Genomic DNA, 15,278 nt, shown 5'->3' on the forward strand with positions numbered 1-15,278 from the left:
CGTTCATAAAAACGTTCGATGCCGTGGAATGAGAAACCGCAGCTGCAGGTCAAATGGGGTTGCGACATCTCCCGAGAAAAGGAGAAAAAGCAAAGGCAAGTAAATGTCTCGAGCCCTCGATTGAGGCAAACACGGGGCACTCCTCACATACACAGATGACAGTTTACATTCGTGTGTGACGAAGAGGTGACGACGTCTTCCTTACGTCCTGACGCTTTGAGGTACAGGAGCAAACCACATAAAAAAATATATTTTATTTGGCTATTATTGTACAACTAAATAGTTGATCAATAGTCCTTTTTAATTGAGGTTAATTGACAGCTGATTTCACGCACACTCCAGCATAGTGGACTAGAAGAGGGGCCATCCAAAACGAGATAGGTGGGCATTCATTCAAGGTCAGCAATCTCCTTTCCGTCTCACAGCCCTAATACATGACGATTGCACATAATGTGTTTTGAATAAACCTTTCAACTCCAGTGTTTATTCGGACGACAGTCTAGTTTCCTTTCCATCTTCTTCCTAAAGGGGGCAGCAACATTGCGCTTGGAGGCTTTGCGATGCATGATGCAACATGAGGAAGAAAGAGTATAAACATTCATTTGCCCTCAATTTGTGTTGGTAGGAAGGCTATCTTTTTATATCAGTGTCGCAACTATTGTTGTGTGTTTGTTTGTTTCAGGGATAAAACGCGTTCACTGTGATGACCCAGAGGGAGAGATGGTGTGTACCAATATTTACAGCTAAAAAAGTAAAATGATTTGTATAGCCTTACAGATAAAATCCAGGGTATACAAAACAAAGTAAATAGTTAAAGAAGAGAACTAAAATATTCAATTGTGGTTTGGTTGTTTGATCCTAAATCGAAATTTTGAACTTTTCGACACTTACTAACAGCCGACGTGCGTACTGTCGCCAACAAGGTCTACAATTGTTTTTAAATCTAAACAATGGACAGTAGTAGAAAGACTCGACATTGATTGAGATGACGTTCCGTCAGCTAATTTTAACCTAATGAAAATGACTTGCTTGCTTATGCCGCATAATGTCCACGAAATTAACGATACTAAATAATAAAGTCATTACTTGTACATTACATTGTAAGATTAGTGTTAACAGGGAACTAGAACGGTCGAAGCGGTCAAACCGGTTGTAATGTCATTATCGCAGATTCGTCATTCGTATGACGCCACAAACAACTGGTTGCATTGTTTTTGTAAAGCATGGTGTATTTTTGTTAAATACTCTACTCGAAAACCACCGAAAACGGTGTGTAATTATGTATTATATTAAGTATATATGTATTAATCAGGGCGTCATTGGCGCCTCTAGACAACAATATATCTAACATGAGTCATTTACGAGAAATGTAGGCTTGACTACAGACAGAATCCAATTTAACATCCTAACCTTTCGCATGGTAGCATTTGATCAATTCTCATTATAAATGGTACCTGAATACCGCGGGGATGACCATGTTATGCATTAGAATTGGTACCCGAACAGGCATAAATGTAAAAACCCTTATCCAATTGCCTATTAGTGCTTTTTGTGTTACTTTCTCACGAGTTGATATAGGAACTGTTTGCATGTTATCAATATTATCCATAATCTAATGAAATCCCATCATTTTCACATTTTTAATGAACTTTAATGTCTCTCAAGTCCTCTAGAGCCCCTTCCTCTCTCTCCACCGGGTCCCCCGGCAGCGGCATCTGCAATGCTGACCAGGAGCATCTTGCGCCGAAGCTTCTCCTGCCACCGCCTCAGTAAAAATGTCACCTTCTACATGAACGAGCATGTCACGCCTGTGCCGGGGGATCACACCTGCGAGAATCAGAAACCTCTGACGCTTATATTGCCGTGGTTGGGAGCACGTCCCCAGGCCGTGGCCAAGTATTGCGATATCTATCTCCGCACCGGCTTTGATGTCCTTGTAGTCGAGAGTGAGGTATCTATCTATCTGTCTATGTCTGTCTGTTTGTCTGTCTGTCTATCGATCTATCGATCTATCTCTACGTTTGCAGGTGCAAGAATTCCTATGGCCTCGCTGGAGTTTGCAACACGGCAAGAAGCTGCTGGAGTTGTTGCACAGCGACCGCTTTGCGTCGCGGCCACTGCTCGTCCACGCCTTCTCCATCGGTGGTTACACCTTTGCACAGGTGCTGGTGCTCGTGTCCGAGGACCCGCAGAAATATGAGACACTCACCGGGAGGATCAAAGGACAAATCTACGACAGCCTGGTGGTGGGCTCTGTTGAGTTGATGGCTTCAGGTCAGTGTGCCGTTAACCTTGCCGTCACATCTCATGTCCTGCCTTGACACCCAGTGTAGAAAGTAAGTACCGTTAGTAAAATGCAGGCAAACAGCTTGTGCCAAACGTTCATTTTCGTCTATGCCGGTGGCAGCTAAAATGCATGGCCATCGTTTGGACCTTCCTGATTTAAACCATCTGCAGGCTTTTATTTTTTTTTAATAACGCTGCCCCTAAAAGAATCTGAATCAATTTTTTTTCATGTGTTGATGATGGAAGACACCGGTGTTTTTTTATAGTCGAATCAAGTTACTCATTCAATCGTTTCAGCCATAGTACAATCCCGATTTTAAGTAAATACAATAAAGTTATGTCAATCACAATGTCAGCAATTGCCTCGTACTCTCCCCTCAAGCCAGCGAAATGTTTAGTGAGTGTTGTCTTGCGTGCTCAGGTGTGGCCAAGATCGCGTTTCCTCGCTGGGAGACGCCAGTGAAACAAATGAGCCTGCTGTACTTCAACACGTTCAAGCGCCAAACCACCGACTACTACAACAGGAGCATCCAAGTCTTCTGGAACTCTCCCGTCACCGCCCCCGCGCTCTTCTTCTACTGCGACAACGACCCGCTGAGCAGTCCGCGCGCGCTGGAGGAGGTCATCGACTTCTGGCGGGGGCGCGGCGTGACCCTTACCGCCAAGAAATGGGAGTGTTCCAAACATGCTGGCCACCTGAAGGCCCACCCGCAAGAGTACGTCGACACTCTGGAATCATTCCTCCACTCGCTCTCTCTTGTTCCGCTCAAGGCCAAGATGTAGCTTTGTGAAAAAAACAAAAGAAAAAAACACTCCAAACTTGTTCAAAGTGCCGTTACTAATTTATCTTCTCAGGTTCTAATAGTAGCAGTCAACTTATTTATTTTAAATGCAGCAAGTGTAATGGTAACAAATGTACATGTCAGGTGCTATGATTACAATGAAAGAGTATTAAGGCTGCACTGGGGAAAAGTGAATTACACTACAAGTCAAGATAATAGTTGTAATCTTATGAGGATGAAGTTGAATGTTCACAAAAGAAAACTTTTATCAGGTTACTACAACATTATCCCAAAATACAAATTTATTCTTGTAAGTGCACAATTCTTTTACATTATTCTTTGAAAATACACAGCAACTGCTATATTTGAACTTGAAAATACCAGAGGGGGTTCTTTTCTCAAAAACTGATTTTATTCTTGTGAGATAAGATTGCAACTTTCTCAATATTGAAGGACTATTTTAAGATTATAGAGAAATACAAAAGCTATAGCAACTTGATAGTAATGTGCATATACTGCCCTTTTTTTTAGATTTTCAACAAAAAATGTTTAATATTACACAGAATTAAAAAAATCATGCCCCCCAATTGACTTTTAAACTTTAAATCATAACATTTTGACTTTGTATTGACATTATACAAGTTTGACCACAAAAAACAAAGAAAAAGTGCATTTATGGAAGGTGATCATTTGAGGGGTTCGTTGCAGGACTACTGATTGTGGATTTTTTGTGATTAATTGAGGTATGGCATCTATTACAGGTGGAGGCTGTTATTATTTTGCGGTGTTAAACATAGTGCATATGTTGTTTTGGTTGTCAAGCTTTAACCTGTTACATTTAAGATAAGAGAAATGCTTTTGAAATTAATGATTAATAACTTCTGCTGTTGTAGACTTCCTGTTGTTGTTTTTTTTGTGTGTGTGTGAAGCCAATATAAATTCAGCATCATTTGACTTCCAAAAACAAGAACTCAGTACAGAATTTGCTTTCTACTTTTGGATGTTTAAGCGGTTCAACTAATTCGCATCTTGTTTGGTTCTTTGGCATGTTTTCTTGTGAAGAATGGAACCAAAAGGTGCCTGTTTTCTGTTCTGCGCTCATTGCCGATGAGCGATGATGTTACTGAGTTCCAACTGCACTACGTTATAAGAACCTGTTTTACACAGTGGTTTGATTGGTTTCTTGAGGTAATGCAAATGAAGGTATGGTGGAAACTGTCTCTTGAGACTTTTACTGTTTATTTATATTTCTGGTTGGTGAAAATTGTCATGCCTTTATTGTTTATTTACATTTTTGGTTGTTAAAATTGTCATGCCTTTATTGTTTATTTACATTTCTGGTTGGTAAAATTGTCATGCCTTTATTGTTTATTTACATTTCTGGTTGGTGAAAATTGTCATGCCTTTATGTGTGCAATATCTCAAAATAAAATTGGAGTGTATCTGATTTGTCTTTTTAGAATTTATTTTACAATTTAATTATATGTATTGTATTGTGCTTCAGGGTGGCAAATACTGCCATGGATCATTTGTCAACAACTAATGGCACGGACGCTCTTACAATATTGCCACTAAGTGGAGAAATGTTTGGTTGACTCCATTATTTGACGAGTCACAACAATCTGTGTGTGTGTGTGTGCGTTGCGTATATGTGTAAACAACAAAAGTGAAATTGTTGTTCACGTCCAAATCGTTTTAACATTTACAAAAACTTCCTGGCAGCGGTGGGATTCGAACCCACGCCTCCGGAGAGACTGGAGCCTTAATCCAGCGCCTTAGACCGCTCGGCCACGCTACCATGGTGACGTAAAGGGGCTGTTAGTTTTTTATATTATTCAATGTTCATCTTAACGCAAATATGAATCCAGTCGAACTAAACTATGTTCCTGACCGAACAGAAAATGCAAAGGGCATCTCAGGAAGATGATAGTCAACAGTACTCTAAAAGTAATAAAAATACTTGTTTTGGTTTATCTGGAGTAACAATCAAAAAGAGAGTGAACTACATAAATATGACAAATATGTCCTTTCACCGGACATACCGAGCAAAACAAAACAAGACGACATATTCTGGATCTGGCCTCACCACCGTGGGCAACAGATGGCGATATAGAACACATTCGTGTGAGGAAATCAACGCAGAAGAAGAAGCAGATGACGACTTCCGTTCGTGTATTTTCCAAAATGGCTGAACACGTCATGTAAACATGCGACTAAAGTTTGTCGTGCTCTTTGCAGAATTTTCATCTATTTAACTTTGTATCCTCTCGAGTAGCGTACATTATATTGTATAGTTAGTGGCTTGCTTTTGTTATTTCATCATCGACTGGGAAGACACTCAGTTGGGGATTTTTTTATTTATTTTTTATCCTGGGAGACAGCCTAGCATTGGTGTGCTAACGTTAGCGAGGCAGCAGAGAACAAGCATGCCAGCTCAAACTCTCTTCGTCGGCTCGTTGCCGGCGTCTGCTTCGAACGAACGCCTGGAGGAGATTTTTTCCGAGATCGGTCCCGTCAAGCAGTGTTTCGTAGTCAGACACAAAGGTGATATTTCCTTCTTTAGCCTTGGTTATGCCGTGGAAATGGAATTTAAACGTAGTAACTAGAAAAATAAACTGGACTAAAACAACTACATTTCAAGCAAACACGCCATTAACCTGCCTTACGAGTCCCTCAGTGAAATTTGTTTAATATACCATTGTCCAAGTTTGAATTTCACTGAACACAAAATATTCAAACATTTCTATAGTGCTCCAAGAAAGTACACTGATAATCTTTGTGTTGAATCCCAATAACTCATTTGCAAGCAACTGCATTTGCTATGGAAAACAATGATCAACACTTTTGCCAATTTCCTGACATGTTTCCAAACAAATAAGCGAATCATAATAAATTCAGGCGTGTGCATTTTCAACATTGTGAAGTTGAAATAATGTCCTGGTTTTTTTAATCCAGTTTAGTAGTTAATCAGCTATAATCAACAGATTAATTGATCATTAAAGTAATTGTCAGTTGCAACCCTAGTTTTATCATTTTCCCGTCTTCCTCTGAACTAGGTGCAGAAACATGTCGAGGATTTGGCTATGTGACGTATGCCATGGAGGAGGATGCTCAGCGAGCGTTGAACGACATAAAGGATTACGACGGAAAGAAGCTTTCTATTTTGGTGGCCAAGAAGAAATTAAAGGACAAAACGAAAACAGGTGTGCAGAAGACCCAGAGCGTGGTACACACATACTAATTTTCTTATTATTGATACATTTTCTGTTTTTTTTTAATATTTAGCTACAAAAGAGCGGGATGTTGCAGTGCTACCACCACCAAAGGAAACTGAGAGGAATTTTAAAAACATCCAGAAAAATAACGTGAAAGCCAGACTCATCATTAGGAATCTCAGTTTTAAGGTACAGTGTGCTTCTTTCGCAGCTACTGTTAAATGTATGAGAATAAAATGACATCATGCTTTGTGTTGCAGAGCTCAGAGAAGAATCTCATGGAGGTTTTTGGCAAGTTTGGAGAAGTGCTTGAAGCCAAAATACCACTCAAAACTGGTAAATGCCTAATAGTAATACAAATGTGGTAAAATGCACTCATCTGAGCATATTAGATACACCTGCACAATCTAATGACATTTAAAACTAGAGCTCTATCAAAAGGTCTATATGAAGGTAGTTCATTCCCATAGGGTTCCTGTGTTGAGCCTCTTTTGTTGAAGGAAAAGCCAAAGGATTGTTCTTATTTCTCATATTACTAACTTGTTGGTCCTTTCGACAGATGGTAAGATGCGAGGCTTTGCGTTCGTCCAATTCAAAAATGTGATGGGGGCATCTAAAGCGCTTCAAGCTATGAACCTGAAAGAGATTGAAGGTAATTCTCATTTGTATCTTGTATTAATTGTATTTTTCAACATTATAAGGCTGCATTCATGTTAGGCTTATTGTTCCACTTTAAGGCCGCCAAGTGGCAATCGACTGGGCTGTGCCGAAGGACAAGTATGTTGCCATGCAGGCGCCATCAACCGAAGGTAGAGAACCATGTCACATTTGTAAACTTTTCATAATGTTCGTCAATAACATGGTACTTCTGAGTAGCAGAAAGCGAGGGACTGCAGCTGTCTTGAACTGGAAATGATTACAAAAAGTTGTTTTCGCTGCTAGATATTGTTGGAACTGGTCTCGAGACCTGTCTGGAGACCCTGTTTTGAAGGTCTTGGTCTTGTCTCGGACTTTGAATTTTCTGTCAAGGCCAACACTGATGTGCTATTCTTCAACTTCATTCATGTGCTAATAAGGAGAAGCACTTGGTAGAACAATAAATATCCTCTATTGATGTGTTATTAACCCCCACCGCCCTCATAATGACTGCATGCTTGGCAGTGTTGTGACTGAGGGTTTTCAGTGCAGGGGACAATATTATCAGAATGCATCTTGCATGTTTAGGTCATAAAATGTTTCGGCATCTCATGTTTCTTAAAGAGGAAGTCAACCCTAAAATGCGCCTTCACTAGTCTAAGCATGACATTCTGATTAATATTGCATTAGTGTAATATGAGTTAAGCAGCAAAATCTACCCTTTATTAATCATCTCAGCTGGCGGCCATTTTGCCACTTGCTGTCGCCTGAAAATGACATCACAGTTGCTCAGGGCTCAGGTAACCACCAATCACAGCTCACCTGTTTTCTGAAGTTGAGCCATGATTGGTCATTACCTGAGTCCTGCGCAACTTGGAATCGGATAGTCTGGTCTTGAGGGCAACACTGCTGCCTGCGAGATAATGACATACCCTAAAATGCTTAGGTTTGGTTAAATTTCCTTCAAAAATTAAAGATGAAAGCAGCAGAATCTTCTGGTGACATACAGTTGAAGAGTTTGCTTAATAATGGTGCAATCAGAGCACCATGAAAAGGTCCGACAAGCCATCTTCATAAACGTACCTAAAATGCTGTACTTGCATTACTAACGATTTGTTGATTCCACAGAGACAACGACAGGTAAAGATGCCACTAAGAAACAATCGGAGCCTCAGGCTGACGCTGACGACGAGGACGAGGAGAAGAGTCAAGCATCTGACAGGAAGTAGGAGCCTCAATTGTGTCACCAAACTTTAAGAGGAACTCAAATCAAAACAAAATTTGATCATCTACCGCCCTCAGCTGCCGACTGAAAGAGAAATCATAGTGCCCTCGGGCCCGCAATCGTGAACGTCACGTCAACCAACTTTGACGTCCCTTTCAGTTGACAGCAGGGGTTGGTGCTGGATAAAAAGTTAGTCCCCTCACTTGTGGGTGGTTTAATCTTCTTCATTCTTATTCCACCAATGCAACACTAATCAGAAAACTGTGTTAAGACTTTTGGGGGCAAATAGAACATCCATCCATCCATTATCTACACCGCTTATCCTCACGAGGGTCGCGGGGAGTGCTGGAGCCTATCCCAGCTGTCTTCGGGCAGTAGGCGGGGGACACCCCGAATTGGTTGCCAGCCAATCGCAGGGCACACAGAGACAAACATCTGCACTCACAATCACACCTAGCGGCAATTTAGAGCATCCAATCAACTTACCATGCATGTTTTTGGAATGTGGGAGGAAACCGGAGTACCCGGAGAAAACCCACGCAGGCACGGGGACAACAGGCAAACTCCACACAGGAAGGCCGAAGCTGGGATCGAACCCACGACCTCTGAACCGTGAGGCAGAAGTGCTAACCAGTCGACCACTGTGCCGCCCGCAAATAGAACATATTATTGCAAAGACGCTTTGTCTTCCACTTTAGGTGGCATTTGAAGGAATAAAAAATGCTATTTTTTTCGTCCCTACAGTGAAAGAGAAGGTAACCTGGGAAGAGCACAGCAATCCCCCCCTCCTCCAAACCCCATACTAATTTTTTTTTGTTTCGTGCAAATGAGCCAGTGCCTAATCAGTCCCCTCAAGTGCAGGCCCAATGAGAGTACTTTTTTTTTTAATTTGATAACTGGGGTGAAGTTTGTGTTTTGTGACAAGGCGAGCATTTCCTATTATCAGTGGTAGCGACATCCCTGAATGTGAGGATAAAGGAAGGCCCATGAAGGCGATGGAAGCACGGAATGGATTTTTACTCACGGAGGCAGCACTTCATCATTAATCTGCTTGTCAATTAGTGCGTGTATCTTCTGTGTGCATAGGTCACTCATGTTGGTTGTGTGTTGTGCTCCATCTGCCCACAGGGCATCCACACCACAGGAAGAGGAGTCGCCATCGGATGATGATGATGATGATGATGATGTTGATGATGATGATGATGATGATGATGATGATGATGATGAAGCAGACAGTGAAGAGGATGAAGATGATGTGTCCGAGGGCAAAAACGACAATGCTTCCCTTGATTCAGATGAGGATGAGGATGAGGATGAGGAGAATATTGATGACAAACAATCAGGTACAGTTGGGCCTTGAGAACAAAAAGGGCAAAAAAAGTGAAATATACATTTAGTAACATGATTAAATGGAATGCAAAGAGTACATTTTGTGCATCATGATAAATTCATGGCGGTGCCTTAAGGTGTGCATGAGTTGGCTACCAGACGGCAGTATAATAGTCATGCAACACACGAAAGAGACGTTCACTCAACTGCCCTCATTGACTCTTGCAAGCTTTAGTAATATTTGGTGGAAGACACTTGTGTGACTGTTTTAAATAGTGGAGGGGGGAAAAAAAACTATATTTCTTTCATTTGCACTAGCTCAAAAGAAGTCAAAGATGCCTCTCCCCTCGGACGTGACGCAAGGCAGAACAATTTTCATCAGGTTCGCACTTTTGTTCTCCTCTCACAGTTGTTGTTGTTCTTCTTCACTCATACTCTTCTGGCTTTTCAGGAACTTGTCGTTCGATACTGACGAAGAAGGCTTGGAGGAAGTTCTCCTCCAGTATGGGGAACTGAAGTACATCAAGATTGTTTTCCATTCTGACACGGGACATTCAAAAGGTTGAACCCGTAAAGATCATTTTCGATGCTCTCATTCATGTTCTTGGCCTGACTTTTCTGTTTTCATCCAGGTTGTGCCTTTGCTCAGTTTAAAGCCAAAGAGGCGGCTGACAGATGCATCGCCGCAGCGCAGGACAACGCAGAGGTAAGCGTCAAATTTGTGGTTCCGGCGTCGGTTAATCACGTTTTATTCACATCTTTGCATCATCACATGCAGGCTGGCGGGATCCGACTGGACGGGAGGAAGCTGCTGATCATGGCTGCCGTGAGCAGAGATGACGCTGCCAAGCTGAAGGACAAAAAGGTCAAAGTGCAAACGGGCACCAGAAACTTGTATCTGGCCAGAGAAGGACGTGAGTTATTTTTCATTTAATTGCTCATTGAAAATTGTTTTTGTAACTCTGCTTTTAATGCTAATATTTTAATATATCGTCGCTGTCATGTAAAAGTCACTTATCTCCATTTTTTTTTTCATTTTCTTATTTTTACATGAATGGTGTTTCCACGTTGCGGACGTCGCATTAATGTGAAAAGTAAAAAAGTTTCCAAAATTGGAGATAAGTGTCACAGGACAACGACGATATGTTTAAATCATAGACATATAAGACATATAATACTGTACGGTAATTTCATTTTTTTAATACAGTATATATTTTTTCACATTTTTATATATACTTTTTAAAATACTATATTTTTAAATACTGTATAATTTACATATTACAAAAGTATTTGTTAATTGCATTCTATTATAGTTAAGCATTATATTGTTGATATTTTATTTTAAAATATCTTAGTTGTAATTTTATTTTTCTAATTAAAAACTATAACATTTATGACTAATTAAGTTTAATTTAAAGAATACAAAAAATAACACCGGTGTTTAAAAAAAAAAAAAAAGCACACACAGCTCACCAATTCTGGTTTAAAGGCATGTATACATACGCACATAGCCGCCTGTCTACAACGTGTGAAATGCCTTTAAGTGGTGTGAAGATGGTCTCAGAGCATGGAAGCGCTGCTGCACCTTCTCACGCTGCACGTCCGCTCCTCGTTGAAAATCATGACGTGTGAAGTGGGACTTTTTTGCTTATATGGCCGAAAACCATGGCAAGCATGTGTGCAAATGTTCATAAATGTTTAACAATGTTTAAAATGTTATTTTCCTATCAAGCATATCCTAATGTTTTGAATTAATAACACATTAAAAAAAAATTGAACTTCTTTTGTCAGTTATAATTTTGCTGATTTTAGATTTTTGTCGAGGTACCGTTTCGGTATCGAGGTACTTTATGCAGGTATATCAAAGTCACAATTTTGGTATCGTGTACTTGTGCAACACTAATACACACACACACACACGCGCACATAAGACATACTGTATCTACAATATCAGTTGTACGCGTGTAATATGTGTATTTATTGCACATGAATGCAAAATACAATCACCGAGATATGACTGCATTTGGCTAGAATGAATGATGCATTATTCACTGAAATTCAGGACAGTTATATATATAAAAAAAAAAACTATTTTCCAAATAAGAACTAGCTAATGGGGATGTAATGAATATGAATTTGTGTCCTCCTTCAGTGATCCGTGCCGGAAGTCAGGCGGCAGAGGGTGTGCCTGAAGCAGACATGATCAAGAGAGCCAGAGTGAGTGGGTGCTCGCAACGTTTGGCATTCCATTCATTCATTTATCCTTTTATTTGCTGTCTATGTGTAGTTTGAAGATGTAAAAAGAGCCAAGCTGCGTGACATCAGCGTTTTCGTCTCCAAGAATCGCCTGTGCGTCCACAACCTGCCAAAATACGTGGACAACAAGAAGCTGCGAGCGCTCTGCCTGCAGGGGCTCGCCGGTATTAAAAGCGTCAGAATACCAGAGGTGAGCTTTGCAAAACGTCCACTAGAGAGCAGTCTTGTTGCTTTTAGTCACCACTGTGCATTTACATTCTCCCCCCGCCACCCCCTCCAGTGTCGCATCATGTACGATAGGAAGCCTGAGAAGGGTCAGGTGATGGGCCAGTCTCTGGGCTACGGCTTTGTCCAGTTTCAGGAGCACGAGCACGCTTTGGCCACGCTGCGCTACCTCAACAACAACCCCAACATCTTTGGGGCACACAAGGTTGGCCTCTGGCTTAGCATGCTTATGATTTTATATTTTGTGCATTATAATAAGAATTGTATTTGTTGAAGGTATAAGGTGTTTCACAATAAAACCACTCAATGAACAAACTACAACTACAGAGCCGTTCATACAATAGAGTAAAATATAAAATAAAATTCATATGTAAATAGTTAAAAAATACAATGAAGTGGAATAAAAACAACACTATTAAGTGAAGGCCAAACATGTTTGATTGCTTTCCCAGTCACTTTATTAAAAATGAATTTATCAATACATTAACCCCCGGGGGGTTGTTGTATATCCACTCACAACCGGTGAAAATCCGGAGTTTCTTTACACAAAAGTAAATTTGGTGTGCAAGAAGGTGCTTTTATGTTATGTTACATGCAGTGACACTCTTGTGTCAACTGCGACCGTAATACAGACAGAGCAGCGCATTCAAGCAGAGACTACAGGATACTCACAGGCATATATTCTCTGCTCTGTGGAAATATTAAACTTTTACTGAAGATTAGTTGGGAATGTTCTCTGCCTCATCTGCTTGTTGTTATTTTATGCTTCATCCCTCCCAGTAGAGCTCAGTGCTGCCGTACTCCACCGAAGGCGCGCAACCTTTTATTTGGAATTGGCTGTATGTTATCCGATAAAAAGGATCAGTGAAAAATCAGTAGTTAGCAGGCGCTCAATTGTTGATCTGTGGATATAGTAGTTGTTGACTGTATTGTTTTATGAATTGTTTGCCATATTCCAGAGACCCATCGTGGAATTCTCCCTGGAAGATTCCCGCAAGCTCAAGATCAAAGAAATGCGACTGCAAAAAAGCAAGGTGTGTGGGTGTTTGTGTGCGTGCATGTAGTTTTTAAAAACGTTTTACCTATAGGCTTTGAAGCCTCATTCAACTGAAATGATCATTTTTTTGTTTGTTTTTGTTTTGTTTTTTCAGGAGCTGAATTTCAAGAAACAAGGTGGAAGAGGCAGTGTGACGCCTCAGATGAGGAGAGACTGGAAAGGAACCAAACAAGGTATATAAATGTACATATGTATATTTTACTGGTCCGTCAATTTCTGCTATTCGTCAGTCTGTCTTTTTTCGTGACGAACTGAATTCATAGTAATTGTCAGTCTGCCAATCCGTCAGTCAGTCCCCCCAAAAAACGTGTGTCCACCAGTGACGGTCTAACAGTCCGGACATGGTTGGTGACTATTACATTAACGGATGAAAACCCATTTCCTTCATTTGTCAATCCTATTTTATAAGGTGTATCGTCATCCGTTTTGATCAAAATTACAAAATAATATATAAATCAAACTAAAAAAAAATCTGTGTGTGTATATATATATATATATATATAAGAATAAAATTTAAAAATACATTAAAGCATGTTGTGACTAAAATAATTATAGAAAATAAAATAACATTGAAGAAGAAAGGTACTGAAGCATGTTTTAAAGAAAACAACTACAAAACCAAAATCTTAAAAAACCGTGTATGTATATTTTTATATGTACACATAATTCCGCCAAAACGTCTTGATAAATGGATCCATGTTTTCTTGCCTAATCACTTCCTGTACCTGTCATGGCCAGGTGTCCTGATACTTCTGTCCATTTTTTCATTTTCCTCTCTTGGCCCTGTCCAATCCGTTCTCGTATGTTCGTTGTCAGCTCCTCACAACAAGGCGAGGACCAGCCAGCACTGCGGCTTCCAGACCAAGTCCGAAGTGGAGCACGTGGACCTGGAGAATGGAAAGAAGCGGCGGAAAGTGCTGCCCTTCTCGTCCCACCGAGGACCCAAGATCAGGTACAGGTGTTGTGATATCGACGGTCCAATACCGAAACCAGAATCGACACATTGTTTATTAACTCATCGCAGAAGACATTTTGTTTCTTTCTTTGTCTCTTGTGTACTGTATATACTCCTTTTACAGTGCACAGACTGAGACACCACATAACTGAAATGCCTTGTGCTCCAGGCTACATTTAAGTGAAATGTGTGGCAAAATGATTGGGAAAATATGTCAATTTTCATTAATCACAAATTGTTAGTCTTAAGAGTGTTATAGTTGCACCACGTTCAACAGAAGTGTGTTTTTGAAGAATACATCAGATAACATATAAATAGAAAACATATTTTCACCCTACTTTCTATAATGGCGTTATCAAGTGTCAGCGCCTTGGTACTGATGAGTACTCAAATATAAGTACATGTACTTGGTCTAGAAAAAGTGCTATTTCTGCACCCGTCGAGTTAAGCTGTTGACAGACTAAAGAGCTGACTCATAACAAGCTTTTGGACTCTTCCAGACTGCGTGACAAAGGGAAGCAGAAGGCTCCGCCCCCCAAGAAACCTCAGCAAGGAGGCAGCAGAAAAAAACGTCAAATATGGCAAATGGAGAAGCACCCACAGACAAAAAATCAGGTTTATATAGCATATTTCCTATATTCTGAAGTAAAAATATTAACAGAGTAGCAAATGATTTTTGTGTTTAAATGCGCTTGCATTGTGTTATGGATTTATCTTTAATTAGTGTTTTGTTATATATTTTGGTGTTATTTGTATGTTTGTTAAAAGCCCCCCCCCTTGAAAATGAGATCCTAAGTCTCACGGCTATCCTTGAAGTAAATTGATATATAAAGAAAGAAATTAAAGCTATGAATCATAATAGTGAAATGAAAATAAATGTGGTTGTGTTGTCTCTCTGCAGGCTAAAGGAGCAATCAGGCATTCGAGGAACAGGGGCAGCGATCGTTTTGACAGCCTGGTAGAGCAGTACAAGAAGAAACTTCTCTCCAACAATGTGAAAAGCTCCGGTATGAGAAAAAACAAGTGGTTTGTTAACTAAACTCGTGTATTTGGACATTTAGAATCAATTCCAAGACGCTGATTCTTTGGTTAGGTGTCATAATTGTCCACTGTTTGTATGAACCCCCCTGTGTTAAACTATTACGACCTCCCCTGTCACAATACCCAGTCACAAACACAAAGTGTTTTACTGTACATTTTAGATGTCTTTGTATTAAAATTGTGAAATCAATCGGTTCTGTTCAGCAATTCATTTATTTTGCGAGATCACAGGAGAGGGCAGCACGGTGGGAAAAATGCTTAGTAAGTCTGC

At 40.3% G+C, this 15,278-nt stretch overlaps 2 protein-coding genes and 1 non-coding gene across 7 annotated transcripts; 2 read left to right on the plus strand and 1 right to left on the minus strand.

Moving 5' to 3' along the window:
- Nucleotides 1–158: 158 nt before the first annotated feature.
- On the plus strand, nucleotides 159–4,515 carry LOC147148962 (transmembrane protein 53-A). 5 transcript variants are annotated; one of them, XM_086029571.1, is made up of 6 exons: nucleotides 253–398; nucleotides 529–588; nucleotides 683–723; nucleotides 1,666–1,951; nucleotides 2,028–2,274; nucleotides 2,708–4,515. In XM_086029571.1, exons 3-6 carry the CDS (start codon nucleotides 704–706, stop codon nucleotides 3,067–3,069), a joined length of 915 nt encoding a protein of 304 aa, XP_085885697.1. In that variant the 5' UTR covers nucleotides 253–398; nucleotides 529–588; nucleotides 683–703; the 3' UTR covers nucleotides 3,070–4,515. The 5 variants fall into 5 exon arrangements, with proteins under 5 accessions (XP_085885700.1, XP_085885697.1, XP_085885699.1 ...); XM_086029574.1 differs by lacking the exons at nucleotides 253–398; nucleotides 529–588; nucleotides 683–723 and adding an exon at nucleotides 159–221; XM_086029573.1 differs by lacking the exons at nucleotides 529–588; nucleotides 683–723 and having other exon boundaries at nucleotides 344–398.
- A 269-nt stretch (nucleotides 4,516–4,784) lies between these two features.
- Nucleotides 4,785–4,866, minus strand: trnal-aag (transfer RNA leucine (anticodon AAG)). The gene has a single exon. It is a non-coding gene; the product is annotated as a tRNA-Leu (tRNA).
- A 330-nt stretch (nucleotides 4,867–5,196) lies between these two features.
- Nucleotides 5,197–15,197, plus strand: rbm28 (RNA binding motif protein 28). Its single transcript, XM_086029474.1, has 20 exons — nucleotides 5,197–5,612; nucleotides 6,125–6,271; nucleotides 6,354–6,472; nucleotides 6,544–6,619; nucleotides 6,843–6,935; nucleotides 7,021–7,092; nucleotides 8,048–8,144; nucleotides 9,273–9,487; nucleotides 9,792–9,855; nucleotides 9,925–10,034; nucleotides 10,106–10,179; nucleotides 10,252–10,387; nucleotides 11,626–11,690; nucleotides 11,761–11,919; nucleotides 12,010–12,159; nucleotides 12,914–12,988; nucleotides 13,106–13,184; nucleotides 13,828–13,963; nucleotides 14,467–14,581; nucleotides 14,868–15,197. Exons 1-20 carry the CDS (start codon nucleotides 5,495–5,497, stop codon nucleotides 15,003–15,005), a joined length of 2,238 nt encoding a protein of 745 aa, XP_085885600.1. The 5' UTR covers nucleotides 5,197–5,494; the 3' UTR covers nucleotides 15,006–15,197.
- Nucleotides 15,198–15,278: the final 81 nt, after the last annotated feature.

This window comes from Filicampus tigris, chromosome 4 (genome assembly GCF_054856515.1).
Source record: "Filicampus tigris isolate MCC_2025a chromosome 4, RoL_Ftig_1.0, whole genome shotgun sequence".
Lineage (NCBI taxonomy): Eukaryota > Metazoa > Chordata > Actinopteri > Syngnathiformes > Syngnathidae > Filicampus > Filicampus tigris.

Excerpts from the sequence above, each read along its gene's own strand:
- LOC147148962 (XM_086029571.1), top strand. The coding sequence starts at position 704 with ATGACCCAGAGGGAGAGATG. Across the intron at positions 724-1,665 it reads ATGACCCAGAGGGAGAGATG|TCCTCTAGAGCCCCTTCCTC; the intron begins GTGTGTACCAAT and ends ATGTCTCTCAAG. Across the intron at positions 2,275-2,707 it reads TGTTGAGTTGATGGCTTCAG|GTGTGGCCAAGATCGCGTTT; the intron begins GTCAGTGTGCCG and ends TTGCGTGCTCAG.
- rbm28 (XM_086029474.1), top strand. The coding sequence starts at position 5,495 with ATGCCAGCTCAAACTCTCTTCGTCGGCTCGTTGCCGGCGTCTGCTTCG. Across the intron at positions 5,613-6,124 it reads TTTCGTAGTCAGACACAAAG|GTGCAGAAACATGTCGAGGA; the intron begins GTGATATTTCCT and ends CCTCTGAACTAG. Across the intron at positions 11,691-11,760 it reads ACATGATCAAGAGAGCCAGA|TTTGAAGATGTAAAAAGAGC; the intron begins GTGAGTGGGTGC and ends GTCTATGTGTAG.